We start from the raw sequence: 15,612 nt of genomic DNA, 5'->3' as shown, positions 1-15,612 counted from the left end.
CCTCCTAGTATCAGGTAAAGAGGAAAACCTCTGATGAATGGGAGAGGCCAAGAAATATAAAAAAAAACGAAAGAAGACATGCTGCAAGGAAGACTGAGCTAGAGAGGTTAGAAGGACCTGCTTTCAAAGGAGGAGGAACGTGTAAGAAACTAGAACTAGGAAACACAGGATAATTTTTAGACATTTCCATTAAGGCACTGGTTAAAACACTTTAATAACAATAAGACACATTTCAACCTTCACATAACTAGGCTGGGTCAGCAAGCAGAATGCTTTTATTTGTAGCTATCTAGTGGGCAGTTTTCAGTGGTTCAACTACACATAGGTATCAGAAATACAGCAGGCATCTTTAACAAATTTTTAATGGAGTGGTAGCTAGCAATGAACATCAAAACTACAAAACATTCATTAATGCTACGGAGCACACAATGAGGAAAAGGTACACTGTATTTAACACATGGAAGTCTTATGAAATTTAAAGGACTGGCCAGCCAGCACACTGGGCAAAGGGCTGGCCATGCAAGCCTGACCACCTAAAAGTGACCCCCAGAACCCAGGCTGAACAGGGAGAGCCCTTCCTGGTTGTCCTCTTACCTACCATACACATGCTGTATGGTATGGTATATGTATATGTTTTATGTATACACATATGTGCATGCACGCTCGCACAGACACATACACACACACACACACACACACACACACACACACTTAAAACAATATAATTACCTTTAAAGTGAAACCCATGAAAAAACAGGGCATGGGCTTCTTAATTTGGCCTCAATTCTAAGATACATAAGGATTCAGGGTAGGATGTGTGGTTCTATCTTCCCCCACTTTCAGGGCTGTCTTTTCAAACTAGGCCGTCTGTCTGAAAGGCCTCCATGAGGAGATTCTGGTTTTGCCCCGGCTGGATCAAGCCCTATCTCTAGCACCCGCCTTGGCCATCCACGTTCACAGTTTTACTCTTTAGGGATTCATTAATGAAGTCACAAACACAGTGCTGGCTGGCCTATGTTAAACCCCACCCCCACCCCCCCAAGGAAATTTTACGTCTCTATTTTTGTAAACATAAGGAATACTTTATGTTTTACCTGCTACGGTGAAGATAGTTGTAACTATGACAACAGTGGATGTAACCAGTTCCTAAGTGCCAGCCCTCAGTTGCTATGCTGGATGGTAACACCTTACCCTGCTAACCATTCTAGTGTATGGGTTGCTCAAATGTCTGCTATTTAAACGTTCTTTACAAAGAGTAAAGAAAATTTCTTTTGCTCATTTTAATGTCGCTGGTTAAAGTGGAACCTAAATCCTTCTCTTTCAGTTGTACTTTCGATCATATAAGCTACCTTTGCTACTGAACCATAAGCTCTTTATATACTTTATCTATTTTATCTTTATGTTAGCGTTAGCAATCAGCACAGAAATTTAACATAATTTAAATCACTGAGATTTCAGTTAGAAATATCTGGAAAATCACTCCAGCAAATCTGCACATTTGACAGTTTTACAGGGAAAATAATGTTTAAAACAAGTCACCAAGTTTTGATATTCTGTTAGTGTAAAAAGGGGGGGCGGAACTTTATGCTAATAAAGATCACAGCTCAGGGGCTGAGCACCGACTGCTCTTCCGAAGGTCCTGAGTTCAAATCCCAGCAACCACATGGTGGCTCACAACCACCTGTAATGAGATCTGACGCCCTCTTCTGGTGCATCTGAAGACAGCTACAGGGTATCTATTTATAATAATAAGTAAATCTTTGGGCCGGAGTGAGCGGGGTTGACTGGAGCGAGCAGAGGTCCTAAGTCAATTCCCAACAACCAGATGAAGGCTCACAACTATTGGTACAGCTACAGTACGTACTCATATAGATAAAATAAATAAATCTTTTAAAAAAAAAATCAACAGCTCAGTATGCCTGGCTTGGGATGTAACCTGGCATGTGTGAGAACCTGGATTCAATTCTTAACACTGCAAAACAACAACAAAAACTAGCCAGCAAACAGAAGAGCAACACTTGTTTCTAAAGATGGGAATAATAATACAAATAACCTTCCTAGACAACACAGGGACTGTGTAAAATAAAATGAGGAAAGTACAACAAAAGCAAGGTTAGGGGTCTGGGGCTCAGCGGGAGAAAGCTCTCCAGCTATCAGCCAGCCTGGGCTCTATCCCCAGAACACACAAACAGGTTGGAGAGAACCTACTACACAAGAACAACCTCTGACCTCCATGCTGTGGACCCCCCCATCCCAATAATATACTTTTTAAAAGTCACTCCACTATCTCCATTCTACCTTTTGTAGCAGGCAGGGCTGAGACTCCACTTCACGGCCAGCTCCAGCGAAATCTCATCCAGCCCATTTAAATTCTACTGAATTTAACTTGCTTTTTCATTGGTCTCTGTGTAACCTCAACTTAAGTAAATGTTTCAGTCTTAGAAGCCCACTGCAGAGGATTTTCGGATCCATGGAAACACACTGCTCATCTACTCAAATAACAACCAGCGTGCATGACCGTCAGATTCTTCCACTGGAGAATGGCTATGCCTGGCATCGCGCATCCTCACAGCATCCTCTCCACTGCATCTCATGGCTCAGAAAGCACGTGGTAACTCAGGAGTATGAGGTCAAAACACGCTTACATACCCAAGCAACCTTAATTTGCTATGAGGAAAAGAAAAAAGGTATTATAGTTTGTCTGTTCTCTTAGGGCTACATAACCAAATATCACAGACAAGTTTAAAGAACAGAAATTTATTTCCTCACCATACTGGACGCTAGACCTCGCAAGACTGCCAGCTTTGTCTTGCTTCCTCAGAGGCCAGTCCCTTGGCTTGTGAATGGCCTTCATGTCCTTTCATGCATGTATGCTGTAGTGCTTCCTCTGGTCTTTTTTTTTTTTTTAAATGAAGATAACAAACTGAAGTAAGGTGCATCCTGACTCCTACCCTTAACAGCCTCCTCTAACTCAATCCCCTCTTTAGGAGCCCTATTTACAACCAGCGTCGCATTCTGAGATACTTGATGAGAGAGCTTCAGTATATGATTTTGAGGGAAACACAATTTAGCCTGTAATAACAGCCCTTGGTAGTTCATGATTTTCATTTTTTTTTTAAAAAGCTAACAGATCTTTCAGGTAGCCCCCAAAGTAGAAAGTAGTGATTTGAGATCTCTAATCCTTACGTGGGGCTTCTACATTTTGACCCAACAGTTATAATATGGTTTTTCTGTTAGGGAGCCACCTAGACATTGTTCTAATCTGTGTTAGCGTGACTCTGTTATACATTATTTTTCTTTTTTTTTTTTTAAGTTTTATTGCATTATGATGAGAAAAGTTACATGATTTTAATTTATCTGAATTTGTTAACATTTAAAAACATATTTTAAGTAAATAGAATTAAATCATATTCTTGTTTACATTATTTTTCTTAAAGTCTATCAGTTCACTTAGAAACATGGTACAGTGCTTCTAAGAGGCTTGGAGGAGGAGGGGTAGGATTCTAAAACTATTGTTCACGGTGAAGAAACTATTGGAGCAAGTTTTCTCTTAAAATTTTTTGATGAGCAGTAATAAAATAGAGGGGCAAGATGAGAGTCCTGGGCATAACTCTTGGAAAAAAGGAAGATCCCGCCTCTAAACGCTGTTATATATGACACTTTAAACAAACAACAAGAGACACACAAACAAACAAACAAGCACACCCCCCCCAAACCAAACTTGTAAGAAAATGAACCAAATTAGTGATAACCTGGTAGATATCCTTAGTCCCTGATACATACATACATTACATACATATGTACGTGTGTACGTGTGTATGTGTGTGTTTGTGTGTGTACATCCATTAGAAATGAGTCTTCTATAACTCCTGACACACTTGTGCTCAGACAGCAAGATGCATGCAGGAAGCACAGAAGAGCACTGTCCTAAGTCAGTTGGAATCTCAAGGGTGCCTGCCATAACTGCGTAACAACCTCACTGGCACCATGCCTTCTCCATCTTGGCTAATATCATGTAAAACTAGGATTGATAAGAGCTGTGTGGATCATTTACCAGCCATGGTCATCCTGCCCCCCACCACAGTGTGACTTTCACTCTGATGCACATAAACAACGGTGACTGAACTGATGATAAGACATTGATTACTCAGCCTACCGACAATAAAAGTGGTTCTCTCCCCACTTTAATTTCCTTAAACATGGATGGGCCTGTTCCATAATAACTACTAGGCCTTTGAACAGGGACAGATCGGATCATCAATAGAAATCCAACTGAGCCTGAACATGTCCAAAGAAGATTAATCAAAATTTTGGACGCTAGCAGAAAACTTCACGTGAAGATTAATATTAAGAAAAAACTTTCACTCTGGATTTTATTTGACAGTTTAGTAGTTTCATTTATAAAGAAAAAGAAAAGAAACCAATAGTTTATGAACAACACCTCCACAGTAAAAAAGAATCAGTTCACATTCACAAAGGAGTTAAGTTTCCATTTCCTAGCGTACCCACAGCGGCTAAGTAACCATAAACAAGCAACATTTCCTCAAGTCAGCAGTGAAATGGTCTCACAGGCATGAACAGGCATGGACCGTCTCCTCAGAATTTGTGTGCTGCAATTTTAAATTTATGAATGTTTGTTATAAATGTCTTGATGAGCAAATGTCATTTTATCTGTGCTTTCTCCTTTCTCATACTCTACTTATTTGTGGTCCTTTGGTCTTCTGACACTTCCATTTTCTCGACCCCCCCCAAAAGAAACCTATAACTGATCACGTTTTTTTCCCCTTTTACTCCTCTTTTTGTGCTACATGTTTTCACATCTGAAATGGGAAGAAATCCAACGTGGGGCTGAAGATCGCATATTTAGATGTTTTTTTTTTCCCCTGGCTGCGTGTGTGTGTGTGTGTGTGTGTGTGTGTGTGTGTGTTTGTGTGTGCGTGTGTGTGTAAATCACCCCGCCCTCGTTTTGTATGTTTCACCGCACTGTCGTGGCCAAGAACTTGAATTCCAAAATGGCTTGCTCCTTTCGAGCTGACATGGGCTATAAAATGCAATTTATTCCCACTGCAACCAGCCCTTCTCCCTAGTCTCCTCCCATATAAGAGAGGCACAGACAGCAGGGCCCGACTAGGGCGGCAAAGCGCGTCTCATCTGCTAAATCCAGCCGAGCCCGCGGAGCTGCCAGCCCTGCCCGGGGAAGCGTTAAAGGCGGGGAGAGCACCCGAACACCCCAAGGCCCACGCCCGCGCCCACGCGCGGCGGCCTCGCGCCCTCCCGCCGGCCCCGCCCCTCGCGGGCCGGGCCACGCCCCTCCCCTCCCCGCTCCGTCCCGCCGCGGCCACGCCCGACGTGCGGCGCGGACCCGGCGGGCGGGGGCGGGGCCAGGGCCTGCGTCGCCCCTCCCCTGCCGCCGCCGCCGCCGGCGGCCTCCGCGCGGGCCTCCCAGCCCCTATTCCAGTCACTTTGTTCTGCGCCTTTGTCCTGGTCCGCACCAGCAGGTGGAGCCGCAGTGAAAGTTTCCCGTCCGTTCCGCGAGCGGGAGCCCATCTTGCTCGCCGCCGCGGCCCTCGCTGGAGGAGGAGGGTCAGAGCACGGGGGCAGCCAATCGCGGGCAACGCTGCTAGTTATCGGAGCAGAATGGGCTGTAGTTTAGTGAAATAGGAAAGCTGCAAAAAAGCACACACACACACACACACCGTGGAGTGCCGCCGTGTAAATAAAAAAGGGGGGAGAGAGAGAGAGAAAAAAAAAGTTTCTCAAGTCGCAGCTGCACGACGTCGGGCCGCGCCGCGCCGGGGCGGGGGTCTGCGCTCTCGGAGCGGCCGCGCGCGGGACTCTGTGGTGCCGCCAGCCCCGGCCCCATTGTTTGTGTTTTCTTCAAAATATGGCAAAGGTTCAGGTGAACAATGTAGTGGTGCTGGATAACCCGTCGCCTTTCTACAACCCGTTCCAGTTCGAGATCACCTTCGAGTGCATCGAGGACCTGTCTGAAGGTGAGCGAGTGGCGCCGGGGCTGTCAGTTGCGGCGGCGGTGGACGTTAAAGTTTTCCCGGCCGGGCCTCGCGCCCCCGGGGTGGGCCGCGGCCGGGCGGCCATGCGAGGGAAACTTGAAGTTGAGGGGACGCCGGCCGGCCGGCGGCGCCGCAACTTGCGAGCAACTTGCCGGGCGGAGGGAGCCATGTTGTCAGCTTTGTCTGCGGCGGGCGGCGCTCGGCGGCCCCGGGGCTCGCGCGGCGCCGGCGGGGGTCTTGCGGCCTCGGCGGCCCCGGGGCCCCGCGGCCCGGCGGGGAGCACGCGCGCCCGGTGGGCAGCGGAGCCATCTTCCCCGGCGGCACGACGCCTGCTCCGGACCGCCAGGGGCGAGCGGGCCCGCGCCTTCCCGCCCGAGCCCCGCCGAGGCTGTCCTCGCGCCGCTCTCCGGCTCCCTCCACCAACCAGCGCGGAAGGAAGGCGGGCGCTGGGCTCGGCCCCTCGGCGCCCGGCTCCCGGGGGCGGCCGTGCTCTCCGCGGGCGCCCCGGGATGCTGTGCGCCGCCTCCGGAGCGGCGCGGACGCCTCTCCCGGGGGACGGAGAGCTCTCAGGGAGAAATGGTAAGGGGGATAGGGAGTTCAGTCCCACCCTAGAGCCGATGCAGGCTGCTTAACCAATTCCAGGCACTTCTCTAGCTTCTAGAAAGTCTGAAAGACTTTTCTCCAGAACGTGTGAAGAAGATGCAATTAAAATAACTCCACGTCCAGGCAGATTGAGAAAATACAAACGTTGGCTGAGAAACAGAAGGCAAAGTCCTTTCTGAAGTACATTTTACGGTTTACAAAATGCAAAATAGTGAGGTAATACAGAATTTAGAAAGCTAAAATGTGGCTTCTTATCGCTTTTCTTTAGGTTTTATTAAAATCGATGCTTCATTTTCAACATTTGAAACAAAAAGTTTAACTTCATTGGTGTTAAATTTTAGTTAAGTAGGAGGACATCTTGGGACTTGGAAGTATTTTGACAAAATGCCTTTAAGATTATTATCCTAATCATGACGAAAGAATTTCTCTTTTAATTTAAAAGTTTACAGTCTCTACAATATACTTCATGTAGGATGTTAACTTTAAGTATAAAGGCCATTGCAATAAACATTTAAAAATTGTAAAAAGGAAGTCGCAACCCTATCACTCCTTTGGGTTATCATCCCCATCACTTAAAACGTACCCTGTTGTTTTTAATAATATGTAGATTATAATGCACATACATTTAGTGAGTGGGACATTTTGAAGACTGACTAAAGGTGTTTTGCTGATTTCTCCATGTGAAATGTAACAGCATTTGCACATCAGACCCATTTCCAGCCCCAACACTGAGTTTTCTTTTTTCTTTTTTTCTGCCAATTTATACAAATGAGCAAATACAAAGTAAGATCATGGCTGAGTCCATCCTAACTCAGTGCAGTGTTCAAGGCATTAGAAGTTCTTTACACTACAGGTGTTTCTCATATGATGGCTTCCATTTTAGATCCACTTTGTATGAGGAAGATATAGTCTAGGATTTTGTTAGAGTCATTACGCTGGATAGTTCGAAACCAGCCATCCACAGAAACCAAACAAGGTTCCATTTTAAACTGGGGTCCTTTCACAACAGTGCTATTACTCAAGTCAAGAATATACGTTCCTCCAGTACACTTCAAAGCCAGGGCACCATTATTTTAAGGTATTTTAAGCTGAGTCATTCCAAAGCTGCAAAGGAATCCTTGAGAAAGGTGCCATTCCTGTAGCCTCCATCTAGAGGCTCTGTGGAGTAAGGAAATGGGAGCAGATTCATCTATCCTCTTTTCTAGGGCCCATACTTTTTGTTATACTGTGACTTCTTAAGTTATTGATCAAAGTACAAAATACTCTAAAGGGAATTTTGAGTTTATGATTTGTGTCTACCTCCAGTGTACCGATTAGCCACCATTTACTATCAGTAGTCTTGAAATATTTTAACTTTGCTTTAAAAGCTGCCTGGTAGTTTTGCTTCAGAAGAAGTCATAAGCTGTGTTTGCTCTAAAGATAATATGGTTATTTCTTTTATAGGGCTTATGTCTAGGAATAGAGCACATTCAAAAGTGGGATTTAAAGGCTAGTGAGGTGGCTCAGCCAGTAAATCTACTACCTGTCAATCACCTGAATCCATTTGGTAGGAAAGAACTGACTCCAACCAGTTGTCCTCTGACCTCCACATCAGTGCCCATTTATATATACATGAATACACTTAAAATGTTTTAAAGAGATTTTAAGTAGGGGCTTTATTGTGCTTGATCACTAAGCCTATACAAGTTTAATTGGCCTTCCTTCAATTTCTAAGGTTTAATATTTGCAGTGCATGAAAACTGAGCCTGTGGCTTTATACTTTGAAAGTTCAGGCCTGTTCTGATTGCAAAGGCTGTATATTTTCTACTAGACCACAGATCTTCCCAACAATGTAATTAACTTAACATTTCCTTGGTAGCATCCTTCCCCCGACACATGGAGATACTTTCTGCCTGGAATTATCATGATTAAATGGAAAAGTTAACTTTTAAAATAAATGAATAATTTTCAGCTCATAACTCTTGTAGTGCCACAGCGCTTAACTAACTCCATAAAATACAGAGGCGTAGAAAAAGAAAACTGGTTTATAAACAAATTGATAAATAAGCATACCATCACACTCAGACCCAATTTGTGCCTGTTCTTTGAGTCACAGCTTGTTCTTATTAAGGTCATATTAACCCACTTTCCATTACCTGCCTTTAGCCACTCTCTTCTATATTCTTTAAACCTAGTACTTGAAAGCTAGAAAGAGCAAGACTTAAAAACCATGGCTTTTGAGTAGCAGCAACCTACCTTTAATTATTCTGATTTGTAAGTTCTGTGAATTTTAGCTTACTTACTTTCTCCAAGTCTCAGCTTTCTTGCTTTTATTAGTGGACGCACACGCACATGCACACACCTATATGTGCTATATATGTGCTTGAATAATTATATCTATATGGTAAAGTGTTCACCTTAGGTAAGTCAGTAGCTTTCATATACCCTTCTTAGTTGTGTCTTCATTTAGCTTTTGGATCACTTCGTTCACGCTAGCTTTCTAAACTACTTCATTGATTCATGCTCTTCCTGACTTGCCTGCCAACGTTAGTGTTGAGGAAGACTCATTTTACTCAGAATCCCGTTCCTGTCCTTGCCATTATGTATTACTGCCAAATTTCAATTTTTTAAAATTTGACCTTTGTGTGTTTAATTCCTGATTTTTTAGTTCTTTACACAGACTCCCTCCCCACAAAGTGGCTCCTGCTGCTTCCATTTCCAAACTTTATCTAGGATGTGAATTTTACACCAGCCTTGTAGCCACCATAACTCACCCACATCACCATAATTTCTGTACTGAATGGTTGAAACAATCTCTTGTTTCCCCGCCCTCACAGTTTACACAAAACACAGCAAGTAAAGTTATCCTTAAAGATAAAGGAGGATTCCTGTTACTTGTCTGCTCAAAACCTTTAGGGCAGTGGTTCTCAACTTGTGGGTCATAACTCCTAGTAGACTACTGAAAAACACAGATGTTTACTTGACAATTCATTTGCTACATAACAGTAGCAAAATTGCAGTTAGAAAGTAGCAACAAAATAACTTTGTGGTTGGATAGTCACCACACCTTGAGGAACTATTACAGGGTCACAGCATTAGCAGGACTGAAAAGCCCCCGCTGTAGGGCTGGGGCTGTAGCTTGGTGATTAAAGTGGGTACCTAGAATGTGTGAAAGTTCTGGGTTTGATGCCCAGCACAACAACAAAATGGTGCCGCTAAGTGTTAAGCCAAAATCCTTAATGGTGGGCATCAGGCCTTGTATGATGTGGCTGTGTTGCTCCCCATCCCAACCTCAGGATTGGGTAACTTCTCTCTGTTCCAAAGTCCCAGCCTCTTGGCTTATTCTTAAACACACCAAGCAGGTTTTTTTTAGATTTGTGACTGTTTTTGCTGTTCTTTTTAGTTAGAAGATGTTATTGTTTCTTCCTAGATCCAACAGCAAATAAGTGACCTGATGAGATGCCAGGTGCAGAACCCTGAGTCTGGAAATGTTCTGAAAATACAAATAGCCTTAGTCTATGGTGGAGCTCTGACATAATAGTAATTACTGGCTTTTAAAATATTACAAATAACAAGGAAGTTGCAATTTAAAAAGTTTCAGTTTGCAAGTATAGTATGATTCAAAGGAGTGCCAATGCTCTTACAAATTTAGGAGATACTTACATAGTTATACATAAAAAAGGATTTGTGATGTTCTCCAGAGTGAACCAGAGATTCAACCCTTTGGGAGAGCTTAGTATAGTCTTTCTATAATGAAGCCAAGCATAGATCCCACTATAGAGGACTGTCATCTTCCTCCTGTATTTAAAGAGCAGATTCCTATATTCCTTCAAAGAGCAATAATTTTCATTTTCTCAGTTCTCCATAGAGAATTTTCTAAAAGGGTACTTAATAAAATCTAGGTTGACTTACAAGGCAAGTCTTAGGTTAGGTTGTACTTGAGTGTATCATGTCCTTGCTTGTATGCTATGTAAGTACTCTGCTATATGGAGAGGTATAAGGATCTTGTTTTTCTCTAGTGGCTTTAAGAATGTATGGCAGAAAGGAGTATCAGGGGTGGGCTGGGGAATAGCCCTTGGTTTCCAGTTGACATAGTTTTTAATGCAGTGTTAAGTACAAGTTAGTAACATAGTTATTCTGTTGGCTAGCAAGAGTGATGAGGGTAATAGATTGACAGATTTATGTCAGGAGAGGAGCTAAAACTTCTGAACCACAAGGGAGTTTGCTAATGATTTTTCCACTTTAGATTCTGTGATGATTTCTGTTTCATGGGGCAGCTTTTCTGTAGTAGTGAAGTTAAAAATGGAGTATAAAAAGAGGCTGGGAGATTACCTAGGATATGAGAGTGGGCAAATGGGATCACTGCTCCCAGTGTTCTCTACTAAAGGAAGGAGGCCTCTGAGAACTTACTGTGCCATTTTGCTTTATGAGTACCTATGGCAAACATTTAGTGTTTCCTCAATTTTTGTTCATGTTTTACTTGTGAGGAACACTCTCCAGGGACCAGGGCTTTATGAAAGATTATTTGGAGAAGTTATTGGGATGAAATAAGAATTCTGGTGAAAGAGAAATAAATAACATTTCCACATCTCTGTTAAGAAGCCATTTAGCAGGTAAGTAGTCAACAAAGGGGACTTTATCATATTAGTATATAATTGCCGCTATGAAATACTGTTTGTGGTTTTTTTACCCTAGACTTGGAGTGGAAAATTATCTATGTGGGCTCTGCAGAAAGTGAAGAATACGATCAAGTTTTAGACTCTGTTTTAGTGGGTCCTGTTCCTGCAGGAAGGCATATGTTTGTGTTTCAGGTAAGACTAATCTTCAGATATATATGCCAAGTATGTTTCTAATAGACTAAACTACCTCAGAGCCCTACCCTTTCTGTGTTAAGTAATTGCTTTAACAACTCTCACTTTCAGTGTGTGTCATTTCAGGCAGTGTCGAATGATATTTGAGATTATATGCAGGGATGTTTACTTTTGGGAACTAGACAGACTACAAATATACTGTGCATACAAGGTTGGGTTTGTCCCATGGATGAAAGCATCCCCAAACATGCATTCAAGCACTGGTCAGCAACGTGCATGCATCTGCTGATATGATAGCAACAACTTCACTTTGGTATAGTCAGTAACATTGCAGTGTTAGCAGATAGACATGTGACGTGAGCCATTGGAATGACAATCTAATACTTCATTAAAGCTTCTTATCTAGGTTTTTATAGAGGACCACTGTGACAAATCCATTACCCAGTTAGAACTTGTGAGTAGAAATACTTACTCTTAGTATAAGTTATGTTCTCAGATACCTCTGACAGTGTTTAGGTCTATGCCCAAGCTTTAGACATTATTTTCTGTCAAAGAGTGTTACTTCTCCTGCTTTATTAAGTTGCTGTATAAAGCTACTGACTTTCAATTATCTATGCTTCTTAGAGGGAGATATTTATAATACTGCAAGGAGTAATGAGCTAGCTTATAAATAACCATTAACTTTTGTTAGAATTATTTCTGCCTAACCAAATCTCAGTGCAGGCATAATTCAGAGAAAAGTCTACTTCTTCCTATGCTTGGCCCCTCTCTCCCTTCACAGACAGGACAGTTTCAATGAATACTCTCTTTAAAATTACCCCATTCGAAATGGGTAAGGATTTGCTTAAGAGAACACTGTTAGAGATGCTGCCTTTTAAGTACAGAACTGACTCTGGGTGTTTTCTATTAGGAAACCCCAAATAATTTTGTGTATATTAAACAAATGGCTAAGAAAGGCTCGGCTGCTGTAATTTAAAGGCTTGGATACTTTAATTAAAAGTGCCATCAAACTGCGTTGTGTGTGAGCATAACCTTGTGAAAGCGGTAGGCACACAGACTGCCTAAGGAAGTCCTGCCACCTCAGGCAGCCTGATGCCTCTGCTCACTAACATACGTGACCCCACTCATGCCCTACACATGAGAATATTATAAGGAATAAGGCAATTAGCAAATTACTGACAAAACTAGCTATATCTATAATTAATTAAAATATTAATTTATTCTCATTATATAAAGAGGCAAGATTTCCTTGGACCCAAAAGCCTGTTACTATAATTCATGATATAGTAAAAGAAGGTCAGCTTAATGTGTAGCCATATATATACTCTTTGTATTGTTGTAAAATCTTGTATGTACATCATGGTTTTAAAGTGAGCCTTTGGGAGTTTTGTGTGTTTATGGTAAGAATACCTCTAAGCTTTTGACTTGCAGTGCTGTGAGGAAAATCTCATAGAAGTATGCAGCTTTTTGTTGCTATCAGTATAAATGTTGCCAAAAAGAACAGAAAGCACTGTGATTTAGGTCATGTGTTAGCCTATGCAGTTTTCAATGTCTGACAGTTACTAACAAAATGAAACTAAGGCATTTTTATTTTGTGTTATGAGCAAACTGTCCTATTTTTCTGGTCTGCCATTTTGTTCAGTATAATTAAATATGCTTGCCTTAGGGAATGGGTCTAAGACTAGCAAGGAGATGTCCAGACACCTGCCTAGTATTGGATTGGGTCAACAAAAGTAATCCCCATCACTTTTCCATGCTTAATGACCTGACAGGTATGCACATTTCTTGACCCAAATTTGCTCAAGTTAAATCAGTCCTTTGCATCTATGTTTAAAAATGTTGTTTGCCGGGCTGGAGAAATGGCTCAGCAGTTGAGAGCACTGACTGCTCGTCCAAAGATCCTGAGTTCAATTCCCAACAACCACATGGTGGCTCACAACCATCTGCAAAGGGATCCGATGCCCTCTTCTGGTGTGTCTGAAGATAACAACAGTGTACTCACATACATGAAATAAATAAATCTTTAAAAAAATAAAATAGAAATTAAAAAAGGATTAATTTTTTAAAAAGATGTTGTTTGCCAGTTACTTCTAATTTACTGGGTGGTAGCAACTGAACTCTCCCATCTTCATCCATTTCTGGGTGTATGAGAATCCCTGAAAGTAACCCTGCAATGTTGAGTGAGATTTGTAGGACGAACTATATATGCTACAGGAGGGCCTTTGTCCCCACACTTGGTGTCTGCCTACAGACACCATATACCCCCATCAGGACAGGAACTGAGTAATGAGAAATTCTAAAATAATAAATTCTTATAGCTGCATTTAGATTAAGACATATATTAGGAAATTTGTGTCAAATAACAAGCACATAAAAAGGGAAGCTGCTACATTGTGAATCAGAAGGAACTGTGTTTGGAAAGTAGGTTTGATGAAGATGTCAAGAGATAGATTTGGGAGGAAGCCAAGGGGCTGCTTGAGGCACAGAGGCATGAAAGATTTCCAGCTCATCTTACAGAACTTACGTTTTAAACACACACACACACACACACACACACACACACACACACACACACACACACACACACACACACGGGACAGAGACGGCTGCATGTTTAAATGGCAGCAATATAGACAGCAGACTAGAAACTGAGGAGAAGCTGGGCAGTGGTGGCGCAGGCCTTTCATCCCAGCACTTGGGGGGCAGAGGCAAGAGGATTTCTGAGTTCGAGGCCAGCCTGGTCTACAGAGTGAATTCCAGGACAGCCAGGGCTACAGAGAAAAAAAGAAAGAAAGAAACTGAGGAGATGAGTAAGAAATAATGGAAGTTAGCAGCATTCTGCATAACAGATGAAGGAACGCCCAACCTTTAGAAATGAGGTGTTGAGAGTGACAAGGAAGAGAATAAGAGAAGCTGAAGGTGACTGAAAGCTTTAGTCTCCATGGATTTTTTATGGCTCTTAGTGTCAGCTATATGCTATATATACAATAAACATAGTCTTAAAAGTTTCCAAGCTAAAAGCATTTACTGAAGTGTTCATATGCAAAGGTTATGGTGAAAGAGTTTACTTTGTTTACTATGCAGAATAGTGCTTCAGGTTGTACTTGGGTGCCTCATTCTGTCTGTCTGTCTGTCTGTCTGTCTGTCTCAGAAGTCTTGCTGATGAGGACTGTGGACACAATCCTAGCCTTTTCTGGCATTTTTAATGTCTCCTAGTTCTGTTGTTTTGCTTTCTTAATTCTTTTAGGTTCATTATGATTCAAAACATGGTCTTTGGTGTCATCTACCTGAACACTCTTTGACTGCACTGAATATCCACAATGTTTGTGGTTCCAATACAATAAGATTTTCATTTTTTCAAACTTCGCTGTAGAGTTTTTCAGATCCACTTCATTTGTATTTACTGTTTATTTTTATGTGTACTTTGTAGTTGGTGGTGCTGGGATTGAACCTAGCTACATCGCTGACCTCTGCTGTCAGTTTTACAGGGTTTACTACTGAAGAACCTAAGTGTCTAGGATAGAAGAGGGAACTAATAGGATAAACACTTACTGGAATGGGCTCTATGAAACTTAATTTGGTACACAGTAAGTTGGGACTGAAAATTAGGACTGATCACTACAATGATTGACCTGGTTATAAATAATAGATTTTATAATGAATATTATGTAATTAATCACCATACAGTAAAACCACAATTTTTTTCTTTAGCTGTAATTACACCTTCAAGTACTAAGTATACCCAGTAACACAGTGAGTATACCAGCACTACAGAGAAACATTAGTCTTACTTTCTAGGTATAAGCCAATTCCCACCAAAGAACATTTGTTGGGTTGGTGTGGTGGTGCCCACCTGTCACTCTAGCACTCAGAAGGCAGGACAGAGTGAATCTGAGGCCAACCAAGGCTCTATAGCAGGACTCTGCCTCTAAAAGCCAAAAATAAATTGTAAAAACATTTTCCCCCCTAATATGGTTTTAAGTAGTGCTAAGGTAATTAATGCTCATTTGCTTTATCTGCCACTAATAGCCTTTTTGTATTTCTTTCTGAATTACTCTAGGCTGATGCACCGAATGCAGGGCTCATCCCAGATGCAGACGCAGTGGGGGTAACAGTTGTGCTGATTACTTGCACCTACCGAGGTCAAGAATTTATTAGAGTTGGCTACTATGTAAATAATGAATATACTGAAACAGAATTACGGGAAA

The 15,612-nt window shown here is 42.1% G+C and overlaps 2 protein-coding genes across 5 annotated transcripts in view; one reads left to right on the top strand and one right to left on the bottom strand.

Annotated features, from left to right (window-relative positions):
- The window catches only part of Mcm9 (minichromosome maintenance 9 homologous recombination repair factor), an 89,338-nt gene that overhangs the window by 48,673 nt on the left and 25,053 nt on the right, over window positions 1-15,612 (bottom strand). The gene's annotated exons all lie outside the window — the stretch shown is intronic.
- The window catches only part of Asf1a (anti-silencing function 1A histone chaperone), a 12,042-nt gene continuing 1,815 nt past the window's right edge, over window positions 5,386-15,612 (top strand). The window contains exons 1-3 of the mRNA XM_031348719.1: window positions 5,386-5,993; window positions 11,289-11,404; window positions 15,465-15,579. Of these exons, the coding sequence (XP_031204579.1) occupies window positions 5,885-5,993; window positions 11,289-11,404; window positions 15,465-15,579 (340 nt within the window). The 5' untranslated portion in view covers window positions 5,386-5,884. The remainder of the gene's footprint in view (window positions 5,994-11,288; window positions 11,405-15,464; window positions 15,580-15,612) is intronic.

Source organism: Mastomys coucha, unplaced genomic scaffold (genome assembly GCF_008632895.1).
Source record: "Mastomys coucha isolate ucsf_1 unplaced genomic scaffold, UCSF_Mcou_1 pScaffold3, whole genome shotgun sequence".
NCBI classification, from domain to species: Eukaryota; Metazoa; Chordata; class Mammalia; order Rodentia; family Muridae; genus Mastomys; species Mastomys coucha.
This window is presented reverse-complemented; position numbering and strand designations above follow the sequence as displayed.